Here is a 20,216-nt window from a genome sequence, read left to right on the forward strand (position 1 = left end):
CCTTTTAATAAAATACATGGTGTCATATATAATTGTTAAATGGTTATGGTTAAATGTAAAAAACATTTTAAGCATGCTACCAAAATGTGTCATAAAATGTAGACTTTAATTAATGTATTGTCAAACCAAAGGGCTTCTAGCCTAGCGGTATCCGGTGTTGCCCTCTCTACTTGAGGTCGATGATTCAAGTCCCGTCGTGGACATAGGTGGATTTAAGGTGTAGTTTAGGAGTAGGTTAGATTTGCCGTTTCAAAAAAAAAATTAATGTATTGTCAAATCATATATTTTGATATCAAAAGCGTTGATTTTTCTTTCTTTACTATCAAAACTCTTTTATACATATTTTATTTTATAAAAAGTATTCTACTTTTTGCTCAAAATATTTTTAATTAATAATATTATTTTTATTTTTTAATTAATAATATTTTGATATCAAATGACGTTTGTACTTTAGATTAAAAATATAAATATTATAATATTTAAGGTTAATTTTGAACACATTAGAGAGTTTAGCAAAAAAATACTATCTTTATCTAAAAAGGTCATTTGTAGTAATTTTTCATTTTATGTATAAAAGAAATGATAATTTTTTTATTCTTACCTTTTTCTAACTAAAATAATCGATAATATAGTGATTAAAACGTACAATTAAAAATGTTATGATAAAACTTAAATTAGATTTTAGCTTGCAAATGTTAATTAAATAAATAAATGTTATGTTCGTTAAATGTTTAACTTCTAAAAACTCAGATAACAATATTTTTGTATTCAAAAAATGATATAAATTGAACCAATTTAAGATTACATGTAATCACAAATTTATAAAACTGTATTTATTTTAACTAACATTAATCTAACTATTCATTTCACTTCCAAATCTAAAACACTGTACACAAATAAACTCACAAACAATCAACTTGAACTTTAAATAAAAATTTATGACAAAGTAATATAGAAAAAGATTAGAAAAATCTAACAAAGTCATAAAAAAATAAAAAAATAAATATCTTCAATAACATAAAAAAATATATCTTCAACTTGGGTAGGAAACCTGTTTAACCATTTTCTCTCAATGAACTTCGAGACCTGAAACATATATAACAAAAAATTTGGATAACCCAAAGAAAGAAATCTCAGATATAAATAATGAAACCTTTTTCAGAATCATTCTACATTCAGATCTGAAATACATTTCATCCAGAACCAACAACCCTTTCCTTTCATATCCAAAAATCTAAGGCTCAAAGGTCGGAACTTTTCTGTCAGATCTTCATGTAACAACCATTACAAATTATATGATATCTTCAACTATACAAAACTATAAACCATCAGAAACTCAAACAGAAATATTACAAAAATATACAGAGGAACAAAAGATAAATAATAATACCTTTCTCAGTTATAAAGCATAAATAAATAAAAACACAAACTCATATCTAAGATTATAGATGAAACTGAAGTGCAAAGAAAAAGAGAATCAACAAACTAATAAACATAAATCGAAATCAAACACGAAGTACATCCTACACACACACAGGTCTCCAACATATTAATAAATACAAACAGATCTAGAACATTTTACACCAAAAAATGAAAAAAGCGGAAGCAGTTACGGCTTCCTCATTCCGTAGTGACGGATATTAGAGAAAGAAAGTTGCACTGATGAAGTAGAAATGTTGGTGGTGGTATTACATGACGGGTACCGGAGAAAGAGTAGCCTACGATGGTTGAAGGCGGCAGAGACGATCACAACTTTTGAAGGAAGCAACGACAGCGGAGGTGGCCTTCGATTTTGAAAAAAACGATGAGGTCGCTGGTGGTTTTGTGGGAATAGGGTTGAGAGGAATACATGGATGAAATAAGAAAGAAAGAAGGTAACGGCCGATGAAAACTAAAATAGGGCTAGGTTTTGTGGAGTGACTTTTTATATTTAGGATTCAAAAAAATGTTTCATTTTGATTGGTCATTTTTGGTTCACATGGATTATCATTTTTTACCATTAGATCTATTTTATGTAAAATTAAGGATCAAGATTCAAGCTCCTTAGTTTTAAGACTTTGGTCTTAAAACTTTTAAACTTCTTATTATGTATACTTTATAAAGTAGTATATATATATATATATATATATATATATATATATATATATATATATCATTCTTAAAATCAAAATATCATATATGCCCTAAAATATCAAAATATTATATATAGTATTCTTAACATCAAAATATCAAAGGTAATATTTAAAGTATCCTCCTGCTATAACATATTAATAATCGGTAACAATAAAAATGATTAATCAATGCATACATTCTAGAGAGAAGGATGAAAACGTTTTTTGTTTTTGTCAAGATAACGAAATTTCAACAATTTAGAAGCAAATGATCCACCAATTTAGACGTAGGGAAAATATGATTATTTTTTTAGTTATTATAATAATTATTGTAAGACATAAAAAACGATTATAAACTATTAAAAATGATGTAAAAATGATTTGGACAAATATAATATTGTCAAGGTTTCTGAAGTATAAATATAATATTTAGAAATTAAGCTGAAAAATATGATATTTTGATATTTAATAAGAGCATATATGAAATTCTCTCATAATAATAAACGTATCAACAAATATTAGCTAATCGATAAAAATAGAAAGTGCAGTCCCCTATATGGCAGAGGTGATTCCACTATGATGCCATAGTGACACTGGCAATCTTTGTTTTTTCGGGACACAGTGTAAATTTTTTTTGAATTTTTTTGTTTTTTCTACTATTGTGCCACTACGTAAAAGTAAAATGTGCCACCGGCAACACCTACGTGCCACCGACAACACCTACTACGAAATCATGCGTCCGCCCCTGCTATATGGATGTTCGTTTGGACGGATCAGTTTGATATGTTCCAATTAAGTAAATCCAAAATGATTTTCGATTATCAAAACATGAATACGAATAGTCCATACTAAATTATAACCCGATCAAATTCAACCAAATTACAAATTCGGTTGGATCGATTTTTATAATACAAGCTGCAAGAGCCCAAACATTAAAAAAATATTAACCAACTTTAACAAAAAACAAATTATTTAGTTGTAAACTTAAGTTTATAAACTATTACTAGGAAAATACATTATAGGAATCTTTTTTGAAAAAAATATACCATAAGATTTTTTGTTGGATAAAGTTTTTTGAATTTGCCTATGATGATAAATAAAACAATTGACTTTGTAAACTATCATGGCTTTCTTTGTCGGTTCAAATAAAAATGACCAATCTTTCAAAACTGAAAAAAATAAATAAATAAATGATTAAATATATATATTAAAAATTAAAATAAATAATATAAACAAATGAATAATAAATTGTTACATATTTTTTTTATATTATTTTATTGTTATTTTATAGTTTGAAAATAATAATTCATTCTATTGAAAACAAATCCAAATACCTATAAATTCAAATCAAATAATCCAATCGAAATATTTTTTGCTCTATGATTTCAAATTCAAAATATAACGTCTTTAAAACTTACACTCTACGCTTTAAAACTTGTACATTGCTCTGGATTATCAATTCCATATATTGGAATAAAGATAATCGGCATAGTAATGGTCGGAAACAAAGACTACGGTGAATGATACTTTTGGCGCCATCAAAATCGCCTGCACAACCGCCTTCGACCGCCGCCAGTGGCCGACCTTCTCTGGCCAACTAACCTGAAGTTGGTTCTTGATATTCATTCAGTGTAATCTTCATGAGTCAAACCAAATATGGCATCACCATCATCTTCCAAACCCAAAACCCTAACCCTAGATTCTACAGCTTTATTTCTCCAATCCCCACAAACAACTTGTCCTCCACTTTCTTTCTCTCTTCTTTCCTCGCGCTCTCCTCTACCTCCAATGCCCACAGATTTTCCCCTCTCCAAACTGATCCCCAAAACTAAATTTATCGTTGACGGCTTCCGATTATCCGGCGACTACTCCGTATCGTACTTCCTCTCACATTTCCACTCAGACCACTACGGCGGACTCAATGCGAACTGGTCTAAAGGAATTATCTTTTGTTCAGAGATTACTGCCCGCCTTGTTATTCAAGTACTTCAAGTTTCGGCATCATTTGTTGTGCCTTTGCCTTTGTCGGAGTCAGTTTTGGTCGACGGCTGTGAGATTTCATTGGTCGACGCAAATCATTGCCCCGGTGCAGTCCAGTTCTTGTTCAAAATCCCGACCAGGGACGGGAGTTGCGAGAGGTATGTGCATACCGGTGACTTTAGGTATTCTGTTTCTATGAAATCCGAAACTGTTCTGAACGAATTTACGGGTGCTGATGCCGTTTTCCTGGATACTACTTATTGTAATCCGAAATACGTATTTCCTTCGCAACAGGAGTCCATTGATTATGTAGTTAGTGTGATTGACAAGTATAGCGTTGAGAATGATGGTGGTTTAAAGTCTGTTTTGTTTCTTGTTGCCACTTATGTCATTGGAAAAGAGAAAATCCTGCTTGAGATTTCACGTAGGTGTAAGAGAAAGATACATGTCGATGACAGAAAATTGGGTATTCTGCATACTCTAGGGTTTGGAGAAGATGATGTATTTACCACTAAAGAATCTGAAAGTGATGTTCATGTTATTGGATGGAATGTTTTAGGTGAAACCTGGCCTTATTTCAGACCTAATTTTGCAAAAATGAATGAAATTAAGGATGCTAAAGGGTATTCTAAGGTGGTGGGATTTGTCCCAACAGGGTGGACCTATGAAGTAAAGCGTAACAAGTTTGCTGTGAGGACAAAAGGCCCATTTGAGATACATTTAGTCCCTTATAGTGAACACTCAAACTATGAAGAACTTAGAGAGTATGTAAAGTTCTTAAGACCAAAACGTGTTATTCCAACAGTAGGTGTGGATGTTGAGAATCTTGATGGGAAACATGTCAATAAAATGTTAAAGCATTTTGCAGGATTGGTTGATGACATGGCCATTAAACAAGATTTCTTGAAGGGCTTTCATCGTGGGTCCAAGGGACTAAATGAGAATCTTGAGAAAGATTCACAAAATGATACTTTTTCACTTTGTGATCAGAAAGATGAACATGAAACAGATGAAATGTTACAGGAACTTCTTGATTGTTTGCCTGATTGGGTCACTAGAGACCAAATGATGGATGTTTTAAGTAAATCAAGAAAGAATGTTGTTGAATCCGTTTCTTATTTTTATGAACATGAAACTGAATATTATGAACAGGTGGTTACTAGAACACCCATTTCCACATCACAGGAAAACCCAGTTGAGATTCTCAAAGAGGTCATTGCACATGCTTCATCCACCTCATCTAAAGGCTTTGCATCACCTTCACCTCCTGTTAAATCCTTATTAAAAACTGATGATTTCACTTCAAGTAAAAGAAAGAAATCATCCACCATTAATCAAACCAAAAGTATCAATTCCCCAAACAAAAAGAAACAATCAACTTCAAGTAAAAACACCATTTCTCCTAACCAAAAGAGGAAGATCAATGACAATATATCAAGCAAGAAGCCAAAAATCACTTCACAACTCGAATCCAGTGGACCAAAGCAATGCCCAATCACTAAGTTCTTCAATAAGCTCTCACCTGTGGTTGAAATATCCAACAATGATGTCATCAAGAATTACAAAGATGAAGTAGATCAGTTCATACAAATCATAAATGGCAACGAGTCATTGCATGAGTATGCTACAACCCTTTTAGAGGAAACAAAGGGTGATATCAACAAAGCTCTTGACTTGTATTACTTAAAAGATAAACAAAGTGAAAATCAAAAGAGGATCTTTTCTAATGAAGACACTGAAGCATCTCAAGATCTTATATCACTTCCACCTGAGAAGTACTCTCCCATAGACCATGGTTGGTCTAATTAATTTGTTCAACTTTCTCAATCTTTTCCAAGATTATGTATTACACAAAAGTTATTTATTAATGAGAATGAATTAAGACAATCTTTTTATCGATTAACGATAAGTCTAATAGTCTATAACATGTAACTTATGTGATACTGAGATTTGAATGCTGCAGCTTGCTGGAAAGATGGAGAGTTTGCTCCCTATTTACATCTTGCCAGGACATTCAACTTGGTGGAGGGCGAAAAAGGAAAGATTAAAGCTACATCTATGCTCTGCAATATGTTTAGAAGGTCTGTTGATTTTTATTTTTTCCATTATATTTGATTTAATACTTAACTACTTATGTTTTTCTCATTTTAAACAGCTTGTTAATTTTGTCACCTGAGGATGTGTTGCCAGCTGTGTACTTGTGCACAAATAAGATTGCCCCTGACCATGAAAACACGGTTGGTTTTTTTGCAAATTGTTTTATAGAAAACTGCAAAAATGGTCCCTGTGGTTTTCACTTTGCTATTTTATTTCACTAAGGTTCAAAAAAGTTTCAAGTTTCAAAAATCAGGGACCAAAACCACAACCACAACCACAACCAAACACTATTTTTGCAAGTTGAAACTTTTTTGGACTTTATTCAACGAAACATGCAAACCACAGGGACCTTTTTTGCAATTTTCTCATTATTATTATATGCAGGAACTGAACATTGGTGGAAGTATTGTGACATCAGCAATGGAAGAGGCATGTGGAACAAACAGATTGAAGATTCGTGAGTTGTACAACACTTTAGGTGATCTTGGTAAGTTTTTTTTTATTTATTTATAATTTTTCATTTTTTTATACTAAATAATATCTGTAAATAAGGTGATGTGGCTCAACTATGTCGCCAGACACAAAGGTTACTAGCACCTCCAGCTCCACTCTCAATCAGACGAGTTTATTCAGTTCTTCGAGAAATAAGGTATGGAATTTATTTATGATTTTGCCCTTTTTAATTTATTCTTGTATATTAATATTAATATAAAATATAGAATTTGTCAGTGTACAAACAGGTAATGGAAGTACATTGCGTAAAAGAAACCTCATTATTAATCTAATGAGATCTTGTAGAGAGATGGAGATCAAGTTTATAGTCAGAACATTGGTAACTTTTTTACTTTTCAAATTTTATTAACATTTTATAAAACTTTTTCATTTCTATCTTTAAATTCCTTTTTTTAGGTCAAGAATCTAAGAATTGGAGCCATGATGAGAACTGTTCTTCCTTCATTAGCTCAGGCTATTGTTATGAACTCTTGCCATGAAACAACCAAAGAAACACTTCAGGTTTTTTTTTCTTCTTCTCTTGTTGATGATTCCAAGATTATTTTTCTATGGTTGTGGCTTTTTACTGATATACCCTTTTCTATTAGGGACTCAGTGCAGCAGTTGTTGAAGCGTATAACATGCTCCCAAATTTAGTAAGTTATTTCTATTAATGCAATGAATGAATAAATTATTCTATTTTTAGTAAAAAGGAGCAAGATTTTAGTTGATTATTTATTTTTCTTTATAATCTTTATTCTTCAGGATTTGCTTATTCCTTCTTTGATGGAAAAAGGGATTCAATTTTCTTCATCAACATTATCAATGGTTCCAGGCATACCCATTAAGCCAATGCTTGCAAAGTATACAAAAATATTACTCATATTTTATATAAAAAAAAAAAACTTAAAAAGTTACTTAGTTGATTGTTCACAATGTGATAATCTTTATGTTTTAGAATTACTAATGGAATCCCTCAAGTCTTGAAGCTATTTCAAGGAAAAGCCTTTACTTGCGAATTTAAGTAAGTCCTTTTTTTTTTAATTTTATAAAATTTTCATTTATTAATTTGATAACTTCTTGATTATATATTTAATTATTTATAGATATGATGGACAACGTGCCCAAATTCACAAATTACCTGATGGATCTATACGCGTATTTTCAAGAAATGGAGATGAAACAACATCAAGATTTCCAGATTTAATAAATATAATAAATGATACTTGCAATAAAGATACCATGACTTTCATAATTGATGCTGAGGTATGTTTTTATAACAAAATTCATCATAATTTCTTTTATAAAATATTTATTTTATTTTGAGCATAATCTTAGGTGGTGGCTATTGATAGAAAAAATGGTGGAAAGCTTCTATCTTTTCAAGAACTATCTTCTCGTGATAGAGGGAGTAAAAATTCATCTATTTTAGTTGATAATATAAAGGTTAGATTCTCTTTTTTTATAAAAATTACTCTTGAAAATTATTAATCTTGTTTATTAATTTATTTACAGGTTGATATATGTGTCTTTGTATTTGATGTCATGTTTGCTAATGGAGAACAGTAATAATCTTTAATTCTTTATATTCTTAATTCAACTATTTGTTAATAATACAAAATCTTCATAATTTTTAACTCAAAACTATCTTTTACAATTTACAGGCTGTTGGGTTTCCCTCTGCGCGAAAGAAGAAAATGTAAGATTTCTCATTTTTATTTTTAATTTTTATTTTTTCCTTTTCCTAATTTAATTTCAGATATGAAAGGTTTATTTGGTGATGAAAAGACTGGATATTTCGAATATTCAAAGGAAATAACAGTGAGTTTTAATGTTTTGTATTCCATTTTGATATTTTATAATTTATATACAGTTTGTGTTGTTCTCAAGTCAAAAAAAAAAATGTAGGTGGAGATGGATGATGCTGACGTGGCAAACAAAGCCATAGTGAGTAAAATGAATCAGTTTTTTGATGAAGCTTTTCATTCATCATGTGAGGGACTCATGGTTAAGTCTCTTGATGTTGAAGCTGGTTATCTTCCATCAAAGCGTTCAGATTCTTGGTTAAAGGTTTAATTTAATTTATTAGATCTTTTTCAATGACTTGATTTTAAATAATCTCAAAAACTAAAAAATCATTTTTTTTTGAAAGGTGAAACGTGATTATGTAGAAGGGTTAAATGATTCCCTTGACTTGGTTCCAATTGGTGCTTGGTATGGAAATGGAAGAAAAGCCGGATGGTAAAAAACTTTTATTCTTATTCTTGATTCTTATGTTGACTTTTATTATATTTTATTTTGACTTTTTTTATTAGGTATAGTCCGTTTTTAATGGCATGCTATGATCCTGATACCGAAGAGTATCAAAGTGTTTGCCGCGTAATGTCGGGATTCTCTGACGCCTTCTATAAAGAGGTCCGTCATTTTCTTATTCACAACAACTCCCAAAACATGCTGTACTGTGTTTGACATGTACCGAGACCGAGACCGATGTCAATAAGACAAAAATTGTACTTGTCATGTATTGGACTAGTCTGCGAGACTGATGTCAATAAGACAAAAATTGTACTTGACGTGTGAATTGGACTGACTGGTCTGCGAGACTGATGTCAATAAGACAAAATTTGTACTTGACGTGTGTATTGGACTGACTGGTCTGCGAGACTGATGTCAATAAGACAAAAATTGTACTTGACGTGTATTGGACTGGTTTGGGATGGGACTGGGACAGATGTCAATAAGACAAAAATTGTACTGTGTTTGAAACTTGTAGATGAAAGAGTTTTTTGTTGATGAGAAGATGTTGTCGAAAAATGAGAAACCGGTGTATTATCAAACGGGTGAGGAGCCGGATATGTGGTTTAGTCCAGAATTGGTGTGGGAGATACGGGGGGCGGACTTCACCGTGTCGCCGGTGCACCATGCGGCCATGGGTTTGGTGCACCCGTCACGTGGGATTTCGGTTAGATTCCCGAGGTTTATTCGGGCGAGATTAGATAAAAAGCCGAGTGATTGTAGCACAAATATGGATATAGTTGAAATGTTTCATTTACAAACTCGGAAGATGGATGTTCGGGGTGGTAGTTGAACATTTTTTGCTTGTATGTAAGTTGTAAATGTAAACATTTTTGGTTGTAGCACTAGTAGCGTTGGTACCTTTTATAACGTAAAGAATAGTTTAAGTTTTGGTTTTGTAAGAGTTAATCGTATAAATTTACGTTTTAAAAGGGGTAATACGTTTTGAAGCTCCAAAATAGAAACTGTTAAAATAGCTTGTAGGCTGAAGCATTGTAGTTCAAGTAGAAAACAGATTTTAAACAGTGTAAAACTAATTTTAATATCTTTAAAAGGTTTAGGTTATTTTTGGTCACTTAACTTTTGGTTTTGTGCTCATTTGGTCATTTAACTCTTTAAGTTTTAAGAGGTCAACATACATTTGACTTTGTGTTCATCTAGTCACTTAACTTTTGGTTTTGTCACTTAACTTTTAGATTTGTGCTCATTTAGTCACCTAACTTTTAAAATTGTGCTCATTTAGTCATTAAACTTTTGAAAAAATTTAAAATTTTAGTAACTAAATGACAATTTTAAAAGTTAGGTGACTAAATGTGACGAAGCCAAAAGTTAAGTGACTAAATGAGCACAAATCCAAAAGTTTGATGACATTTTAAAACTTAAAAAACGTTAAGTGATAAAAAATGACCTAAACCCATCTTTAAAACTATATTATTGAAGTATACTTTAAAATATGAATATCAACTTGAAAGAAACTATTTTGCAAGATTATAAAAGTCGATAGACTAATGGGTCGGAGGATGGTGGAATGGATTCCTTTATTTAAATGGGAACAAGAATTAATTCGGCTTATTATATATAGATTCCTTTTTTTTAATGTATAAATTAGGATTCTTTAAATAAGATGAAAAGACTTCTGTTGTCTTCTGAAATTTTTTTGATGGAATGGATTTGAAAATTCATAGTAAGAAGAAAGAGTATAAAATCCTAATCTCGTTCATTGAATCTTTTAACCGAACAAGAGATGCGAAATGATTTCACTAAGTCCCTTCAAATTATATGGAATCCCCCGATCCAAATGCGACCTAAGTATTAATTTGTTTTTCTTCAAATTCGCTCTCATTTCCCTAGATCCTAATGTGATGGATCTAGCTGTGACAACGACAAGGGTTAATTTAATGAAATTTGATGGTAGGAGGAGAAGAGGACGTCCAATTAGAAAGTGGGAGGATAATATGAAATTAGACATGGATGAGCTTGTTCTTTTTGAGGGCATGACCTCATATAGGATGACATATAGACTATGTATCATGTATTGTTTTGTTTTGCCCATGTAATGTTTTCTTCTCTAATCTTTACTGTTGGTATGCTTCCGAATTATATTTGTGTATTATGACTTTTTTTCTATACATTTTTCAATGCTAAAATTAACTTACACTTTCCTTATATTGACCTCAGGTCCTCAGATTTATATGCTTGTATTACGATTTACTTATGTATTAGGATGTACTGCTCATTTTTTACTTACTATCACGTTTGTTTCCCATTTGTAGGTTCTTGATTAAGCTCAGAGGTCTTCTATGTGAAATAGTTGTTCTTGGAGGCATGATTATCAACATCTACCTTCGAGTTTGAAACTTTTTCCATTCATATGTGTTTGTTAATGTTTGGACACACTTATCTTTACCACCATAGATACAATTTATCTCCAGCTAAAATAAGTCCATTCAACCGAATCCACAAAGAAAGTTTTGTCAATCTCCCTCTCTGCTATTGTAATTTTGAAAAACTAATCCTGATACAGTTACACATACCAAGAAATGACTCCGAGCATTTTGAGTTAGTGACTGCATGGTAAGATTCATTTTAATATAACACTATTTTGTAGTCCAAGTATGATTGAGCTTTGTTTGATGGTCAAATAATTTATAGATTCAGATGTTTCTAAACTGCACGCGACCGCTAATTTTTATAGCTAGTGCCCCCTTAAAGGGAGCTACTTAGGAAATGTAACACACCGACTTCCAGGTATAAGTTTTAAAGCTTTACACACATGTTTATGGACCTACTCGACGAGTTGGTTGCCCCAACTCGTTGTGTAGAGGCGGATTAGCCCGCTTGGATTATTGGACCTAATCGACGAGTCGGAGGACCCTGACTCGACGAGTAGGAGCTGGAAAATGAAACCCTAATTTCAAGGGTTCTACACCCTATTTAAAGGGTTATTAGCCTCCACCAGCCTCCCTTACCGTCCCCCTTCAGAAAAACCCTAATCGCGATTTTACTCCATTTTGTTTGTTAAGAAGCTTGGAAGGTGTATTTGTGGAGAGGACTTGAAGTCTAAGGAGCTTGGAACAAGGAGAAGCTTTTGGATCCGACTTCTACTTCATCTTGGCATAATCTGGAAGGTATCAAGTTGTTACCTTGACTTCTCTCTAGCTAGATCTCTCCATGCTTAAGTTTAAGGCCATTTTTAGCATATATGTGAACCATTTCGGGTACTGGCCATGATCTGAAGTTGTAACTTCAGATCTGGACTCCTCTAGGTCCCAAATTCATAAAGCTATCAACTTTACCTTGTATTGACCTCTCACCATGCCCTAAACCTCATTCTAGACTTAGTTTTGGTGTTCTAAGCCTTTGAGACCTTGCATGCACGTAAAGTTTGCAACTTTACGTGGAATCTGTGCCTTAGGAAGCTAGATCTACAATTTGGAGCTTTGGGGTAGCTTAAAAACGTCTGAATGGGAAATGGACTGAAGGGACTCGACGAGTTGCATGGTCAACCCGGCGAGTCCGATGAAGATTGGCCGTTGTTGGTTTCTGCATGAACTCGACGAGTCAGTTAGGGTTTTTCCGACTTTTGGACACGCATAGACTTGACAAGTTGCTTGGAAACTTGGCAGTCAACTAGGGTTTTCACGATTTCTCGAGTTCTGGAAGGACTCGACGAGTCAGTGAACTGCACTCGACGAGTTGGGTCAACATGGACTGTTGACCTTGACCGTTGACTGTGACTTTGACCAAGGGTTGACCAATTTGACTGCTGGGGGTATTTTAGTAAATTAGGAATTTATGGAAGTGGTCCTATGATGAATATAGGTTGTGGAGTTCGTGGCTGTGATTCGAGAGTTTGATCTTAGCACTACCGTTCGACATTTGTGAGGTGAGTTCTTCTCACTATATCAACCGGGTCTAAGGCACCAATGCCGGCCCTTTTCGGATTTGTATCCGGATTTATTGCATGATATGGTTATTGATTTGCATCCTGGTAGTTAGGATGGTGATATGCTTAGTGACCTGGTTAGGTCGGTATCCTGGTATATAGGATAACGCTATGTTAGTGACCGGTTAGGTCGGTATCCTGGTTATAGGATGTTGCTATGCTTAGTGATATGTTAGATCAGTTTGACTGTTATATACATGCTACCGTATGATATTTATATGCACATGATTGTTTGATTGGGGTTTAGGTTTAGGCGGTCTTGCTTTGTGCTGAAGGCCAACATACCCAGCGCGGACCTGATAGACTACATGCCCGAGAGGGCGTACTAGTCAGGCCGAAGGCCCGGTGAGTGGTCCGGATAGGTTGAAGGCCCTGCGAGGCGGTCCAGACGTGCCGAAGGCACGATGAGCTGTCCGGATAGGCTGAAGGCCCTACGAGGTGGTCCAGACGTGCCGAAGGCTCGAAGAGCGGTCCAGATAGGCTGAAGGCCCTGCGAGGCGGTCCGATTAGACTGAAGGCTCATTATGCATGCTGTTTGTTTATATGTTATTGATATGGTTTGTATGGCGTTGGTATTTTGGGGGAACTCACTAAGCTTCGGGCTTACAATTGTTGATTTTGTTTCAGGTACTTCTGATGATTGCGGGAAGGCGAAGGCATGATCGTACTCCTCCTTATGTTTTATAATTTGATTCTGGGATACTCTGACACTATACTATTTTGAAAACAAGTTTTGTAATAATTATTGGTTTTGAAATGTTTTAAAAAGTTTAAATTTGGCATGATTTTTATGGATGTTACAAGAAATATGTTCTTAGCGATTCCCATGGATGGAAACCACCAAACTATTACATTGCATATATGTTTCTCTAACTGGGGTTAAACCCAAAGCAAGTATGAGTAGCAGTCTAAAATTTACTAAATCAAACGTCGCATTAAAAATTTTAATGAATGCAGAAAAAAGAAGACACATATGTTTGCCAAGTCGACATGTATTACATAGGAAACTCGCCAAATGTTTATTACATGGAATAAATTTCTAGAAATCATATAACGTAGCACTACATTCTCAGGATATCTGAGTCTTTACTTCCATATTGTGGAGCTTGAAGAAATTAACGCTTTCGGTGGAGACTTTGGGAGACGTACTGGGTAGAGATCCCAAGTGCTAACACATCAGAGAAGAGTGTGTTTGGTCGGAGGGTCATTTACAAAAACGTAAGATTTGTCGAATTTCAAAATTCTAATGGTTATCGCGATTGAATTGTCAGACATAGATAATATTTTAGAAAATATTTGGTGTGACAAGTGCATTGTGAAAGCGAAGGTGTTAGGCTAAACCTAAGAATTTGATTAGTGTCAAAGTACTTTCACACTGAATATTGCTTCAATGTATTCTTGAGTTGAGGATTTGTTCTTGAAGTGTCATAATGAGAGTCTTTCTTGTGCTACAAGACTAGATCTGAAGTCTTAGTGATTAGGATCAATTTTTGTATTTTGTTCCCCGACTTATAGAGACTTGTTTATATCATTTAGAGTAGTGTATATATATATATATATATATATATATATATATATATATATGTTATGCTAGGGTTTGTTTCTCCATATGCACAAACCGATTGTAAGCAAAACTCATTGCGAGAAATATATTCTTAATCAAAATAAGTTTCTAATTAAGATTTGTGAATTGTTCTTGTTTACTCTTATTGTTATTTGCAATACATGGTGTACACGATCCAACAACGGGTACCAGAGCGAGTTTATTTCGTTTCTTCTACAAATAAAAAATGGATTCCTTATCAGATTCAACAACTTTCTCATCATATTCAATCAACATGGTACCCCTATTTAATGAAAATAGCTTCACAATGTGGATGAGAAAAACCCTTATGGTTCTTGAAACTATGGATTATAATATGTTGACATCATTGAAGATGGTCCTTATATTCCAATGACTCAAACAGTCAAGGAAGGTGTCATTGATAAAATTGTCAGAGCTCCCCAAAATCAATGGACTAATGATGACGACAAGAAAAAGGCCAATCTTGATTTTTGTGCTAGAGCTGCATGTGATCTGCAATGCTCTCCCTTATGAGGTTTACCACTTGATTGCAAATTGTTCTCTAGCCAAAGAACTGCTCAAAACCCTAAAGGTTTCTTTTAGAAGATCTAAGGAAGTAAGAGTTACTCAAGAAAATAGATTGAACCATAAGTATGAGTACTTTTCATACAAAAATGAGTCTTTAACTCATACCTTTAACATGTTTAACTGTCTCATAAATGACATGAGGAGATTGAATATTACTAAAGGTGATTACGGTCTTGTTATAAACGTTTTTGACTCTCTTGATTAAAAATGAGAACATCATGTTGATACTCTCAAGAATAGTGAGAAAATAAAAACAATGGGTTTGCAGAGTATGTTTAACAATCTTAAAAAATACGAGGAGTCCAAGGGTAAAAGAAAATAGAGTTTAAGAGATATGAAGGAATATCACAGGGATATCCTTGCAGCTCTAATCTCAAAGAATAAGTGTGTTATTGATGACTCAACGAGTGAAAATGACAGTGTCAACGACATCCATGATGAGGACCTAAAACAATTTTTAGATCTTGCATCACAAGATTCTCTAAATGGAAACTTATATCAAAACTTTGATTTCGATTCATGAAACCAATATTATTTTTAATCTGTGAACTCACCAACTATTTTGGTAGTTGACTGCTCATTTTACATGCTTTTTCAGGAACTCGTCTATAAGATGACACTTAGGGACACATCACTTTTAGGAGCATTCGCATGTATTGTGTAACATCCGTCTCTCGAGGTATTAATCGATTATGCAAATTAAATTGATTTTGGTCTAATGTTGGGCAATGGCCCCTTTTTGGAATGGAACTTTGAAGATTGGGCCAAGGAGTGGGCTGCCCATAAGCCGTACCCGGGGCGTAACCCGGCGTACGCGGGGCGTAGTAATCACATTGGATGCGCGAGACTCGGGGGCGTACGCGCAACATACCATGAGGTACGCCTAGCGTACGCGGACAGATGCCAAACCCTAATTTTCAGGGTTTAAGACATATATAAACCCCATTATAGCCTCCCATTTGGCCTCCTCACCTGAACCTCACTCTCAGAAAACCCTAGTTCGTCCCTTACTCCATTGCTTTGTGTGATTGACCTCTTGAGTTTATTTTGGTGAAGAAGGGCTTGGAAGAAGTGAAGCAAGGTTGAAGGAAGAAGCACTTGAGTATCTTGAGCTCAAGGGTCTGGAACAAGCTCACCTTTTGGCACTCAAAGGAGGTATAAAGCTCCTATCTTTCCTTCTTGAATCATAGATCTAGGGTTTTGAAGATTTGGACCTTTTTAGATCCAAAGATTTGATCTTGAGCATGCAACTCCGTTTTTGAACTTAGGGTTGCCACCCTTGAAGCTCAATGTGTTCCTTTAGCTGTAAAGTTGCAAGCTTTGAGGCTTTTATGAAGCCATGCAAGAGATCTAGCCATTTCCATGATGGTTCTTTGTCACTTTTTAGTGTTGGGCTCATTTGGTGGCTTGCAAGCCACCAAGTGATCGACTTTATGGGCTAGGACGAAGTATTAGACTCAGATATGTAGTTTGGACGTAGTGTCTTAAGGGATTAAGTAGTTTTGGAGAAAAGAGCTTAACCGGAGAGTACGCTGGGCGTACACGTCAGTACGCGCAGCGTACAAGCCCTTTTAGTTGTACGCGCAACATACAGAGAGGTATGCTCAGTCAATGGATTTGTTGTTATTGGGCTTGGTTTGGGCCAAGTATTGGATATAGTAGCCGTGGGCCGTGTTGGGCCTGCAGAAGTCAGTTAAGGGCTTAAGGTTTAGTAGGGTTGGAAATGAAAGCTCAATTTGAAGAGTTGGGCCCAATTTAAAAAATTGGGCCATTTGGGGATTAATGGGCCATAGTAAGTTTAGAAGGACTAGAAAGGATTGGGCCTGGATCATGGCCCAAATTGGATCAGAAGGGTAAAATAGTCATTTTACCCATAGAAGAATCCTCATTTCTGACTAAGTGTTTATTTGGTCATGATAGCCGGAGAGCAGCCGGAACAACAGTTAGGGATTTCTCACTCGGGTTTTCGGCAGTCAGGCATACGAGGTGAGTTTCCTTCCAGTAGTAACGGGTCTACGGCCACAATGTCGGCCCGTTTAGATGTTAGTAGTTCCGGACTTCGGTCCGATGTTGGGGTTAGCCCGATGCAGTTTATATGTTTCCGGACTTTGGTCCGATGCCGGGGCGGTCCCGAGAAGTAGTTAAGTATGCTTGATGTCTTTGTGATTCATGCATGTATATGTGTTATGTGTTATGTGTCCCGGACTCCGGTCCGATGCCGGGCAAGCCCGTTGCAATATATGCGATTATGTTATATGTTATGTGTTAAGTGTTCCGGGGTAAGCCCGATGTCGGGGCAAGCCCGATGTATATTAGTCATTATGCCATGTATTATGTATTTTGGGGCAAGCCCGATGTATGCTAGTTTATGTGTTATATGTTATTTGTTCCGGGCTTCGGTCCGATACCGGGGCAAGCCCGATGCAGATTATGTGATTATGTTACGTATGTGCTGGGGTAAGCCCGATGCCGGGGTGAGCCCGATGCCCGATGCGGTCGGATGCCGGGGTGAGCCCGATGCTGGATAGGAGTCCGATGTCGGGATTCGTCCCGATGCAGTTGGGAATAGTCCCAGAGTTATGTTATTTGTTATATGTGCTTGTATGGTATGTGGTAGTTTGGGGGATCTCACTAAGCTTCGTGCTTACGGTTTTCAGTTTTGGTTTCAGGTACTTCAGCTAGCAAAGGGAAGGGCTCGGGATGATCGCATGGCACACACCACAGATTTTAGCCTGGGATTTATTGAGACTCTGAAATATTTTCTCAGTTGTTTTTGATATAGTATTTGATATGAGATTTTGAGATACATGACACTTGGTTTTCTTATTGATTATGGATGATTATAGTTTCTTATAATATTTTCAAAACGAAATTTTTTGGGCCATATTTTTGGGATGATTCAAGTTGGTATCAGAGCCTTGGTTTGAGGGATTCGGGCACACTTTCGGGTGTGTCTGAACTCAAACTAAGGAATTGGTATAGAAATTTTCAAAAGGAAAATCAATTTTTGTAAGAAGGATTTTGAGGAAAGAAAAGAGTTTTAGAAAAAGCGAAAAGAAATTTTAGAAAGAAAAGAATTTTGAAAAGAGAAAAGGGTGTGGTGCATGCAATCAGCCGAGCTCAAGTAAGTACTCCCACACTACCCATACAAGTTTATGTTATGATTATCAGCTTTATTAGAACAACATGCTAGATTAGGACTAAGGATCTAGGGAGGATGCCTTATGTGCCTGCTATATGTGTGTCAGCTTTATGAGAACTGCATGCTAGTATAGATTAGTCAGGATGATAGCCTGCGTAGTATATGCTTGATTATGTGTACTCAATGTCCGAATGATGCTTGCTTGGTGCTTTTATGAGTTCTAGTTGTCTTTCACTAACTAGTAAATGAATATGTAATAGTATTCGCGAGCTAGTTAGGGGAAGAAAGGAGGGACTTCTTATGCAGCTGATGGCGGAGAGTGGGATGGTGATTACCCTAGGGCAAGCCTAGGATGAGAGTAGCAGAGAGCAGTAGCAGTAGAAAGGGACTTGGTGGAGTCGAGGCAGTTCTTGAGGAAAGTACGGATGAATATGGAAGGTAGTATGTGCCTGTACTACTAAAAGCAGAGGATCCGTACTCGAATCAAGGAAGGCTGAGATAAGACCAGGGAACTTGTAGTGTATGTGATTCGTCCAGTTATATTAGTATTCTGACGCTTGTTATGATGTGTTTTCAGAATGGTGGTTTTACGCCCTAGACCAGCAGTTGGTAGTTCAGGCGTGAGAGAGGGATCGGGCTCAGGCTCTGGAGCCGGGCAGTTAGATGAGCAGACCAGGGAGTTCATCTCCTCGTAGGTCACACACAACATACTTGAGCAGACTCCTGTGATCTTCGGTTCGATCAATGAGGGTATTTTGGAGCTTATGGATGAGAGATTGAGTGCGTTTCGCACTAAGGTGGCGGCCATGATGGGGTCGCGCACGCTCACGTTCAGAGAGTTCATGGCATGTGGAGCTCCTGATTACTAGGGGGCTCGAGACCCCATTGCTAGTACCAGGTGGTTGGCAGATGTCGCCAACGCATTCCGCACCAGCAGGTGTCCCGAGGGGGACAAGGTTAGGCTCGCGTCCTGTCTTCTGAAGGGCAGGGCATGTGACTGGTGGGAGGAGGTCGGGAGAGTCATTGGAGATGACACTGTGTTGGATTCTATGACCTGGAGTGATTTCACGACCAGGTTCAGAGCCGAGTTCGTACCCGTTATTGAGGTGTTGCAGCTTGCTAGGGAGTTTCAGGACCTCCAGCAGACGACATAGACTATGGTGGGGATTACCGCCAAGTTTAGGGAGAGGGCTCTTCTCGTTCTGCAGTATGCGACAGACGAGGAGATGAAAAAGACCCGATATCATGAGATGTTGCGGAGTGATATCCACCAGTTTGTGAGCCGCTCCAGCTGCAAGACGCTGGAGGACATGATAGCTTGGGCTCGAGAGAGAGAGAGAGAGAGAGAGAGAGAGAGAGAGAGAGAGAGAGAGAGAGAGAGAGAGAGAGAGAGAGAGAGAGAGGAAGAGGAAGCCAGAAGGAGCAAGAAGCCCAAGGTATCAGATCACAGATCTCGGAACCAGCAGAGCCACGGTCGTTGTGGCAAATACGGCAGGATGCACGAGGGGGCGTGCAAGGCAGGGAGTTTGGGCTACTACAAGTGCGGAAGAACTGGTCACATGAGGCGAGATTGCACAACTACTACCACCGCCACACTAGCATCAGACCTGATTTGCTTTCAGTGCAATCAGAGGGGACACAAGCGGTCCCAGTGCCCGAGCTTAGCAGCAGCAAGGAAGGTGGTAGCACCTTCTCCTGCTACCTTGAGGATTTCAGATGGCCATCAGGCCGGGCTGATGCACCTACGACGTGGAGCAGGGCTTTTCAACTTACTGCAGAGGAGGCACGAGCAGCTCCTGACGTGGTGACGGGTATATATTTCCCTCTTATCTCTGTATTTGATATTGATTGTTCCTCATGTTTATGTGTTTGTGTATAGGGTCGTTCTTAGTGAACGACATTTCAGCTATGATATTGTTTGATTCGGGGGCTACCCGATCATTTGTGTCGCTCGCGCTTAGCAAGCGATTTAGCAGAGTTCCAGGGGAGCTGGATTGCCCA

At 36.4% G+C, this 20,216-nt stretch overlaps 1 protein-coding gene across 2 annotated transcripts; it reads left to right on the forward strand.

The window, feature by feature from the left end:
• The first annotated feature begins 3,560 nt into the window (after window positions 1-3,560).
• On the forward strand, window positions 3,561-9,914 carry LIG6 (DNA LIGASE 6). Of its 2 annotated transcripts, none has more exons than XM_079046149.1 (19): window positions 3,561-5,886; window positions 6,055-6,172; window positions 6,247-6,328; window positions 6,573-6,675; window positions 6,741-6,837; window positions 6,918-7,020; window positions 7,098-7,202; window positions 7,289-7,336; window positions 7,446-7,543; window positions 7,639-7,704; window positions 7,787-7,946; window positions 8,019-8,126; window positions 8,196-8,245; window positions 8,345-8,379; window positions 8,449-8,501; window positions 8,589-8,750; window positions 8,833-8,921; window positions 8,996-9,095; window positions 9,454-9,914. In XM_079046149.1, the coding sequence occupies exons 1-19, from the start codon at window positions 3,768-3,770 to the stop codon at window positions 9,766-9,768; spliced, it is 4,011 nt and encodes a 1,336-aa protein (XP_078902275.1). In that variant the 5' UTR covers window positions 3,561-3,767; the 3' UTR covers window positions 9,769-9,914. The 2 variants fall into 2 exon arrangements, with proteins under 2 accessions (XP_078902275.1, XP_078902274.1); XM_079046148.1 differs by having other exon boundaries at window positions 3,563-5,886; window positions 8,440-8,501.
• The last annotated feature ends 10,302 nt before the right edge of the window (window positions 9,915-20,216 follow it).

Source organism: Lactuca virosa, chromosome 4, assembly GCF_052849685.1.
Source record: "Lactuca virosa cultivar CGN04683 chromosome 4, Lactuca_virosa_CGN04683_v6, whole genome shotgun sequence".
NCBI classification, from domain to species: domain Eukaryota; kingdom Viridiplantae; phylum Streptophyta; class Magnoliopsida; order Asterales; family Asteraceae; genus Lactuca; species Lactuca virosa.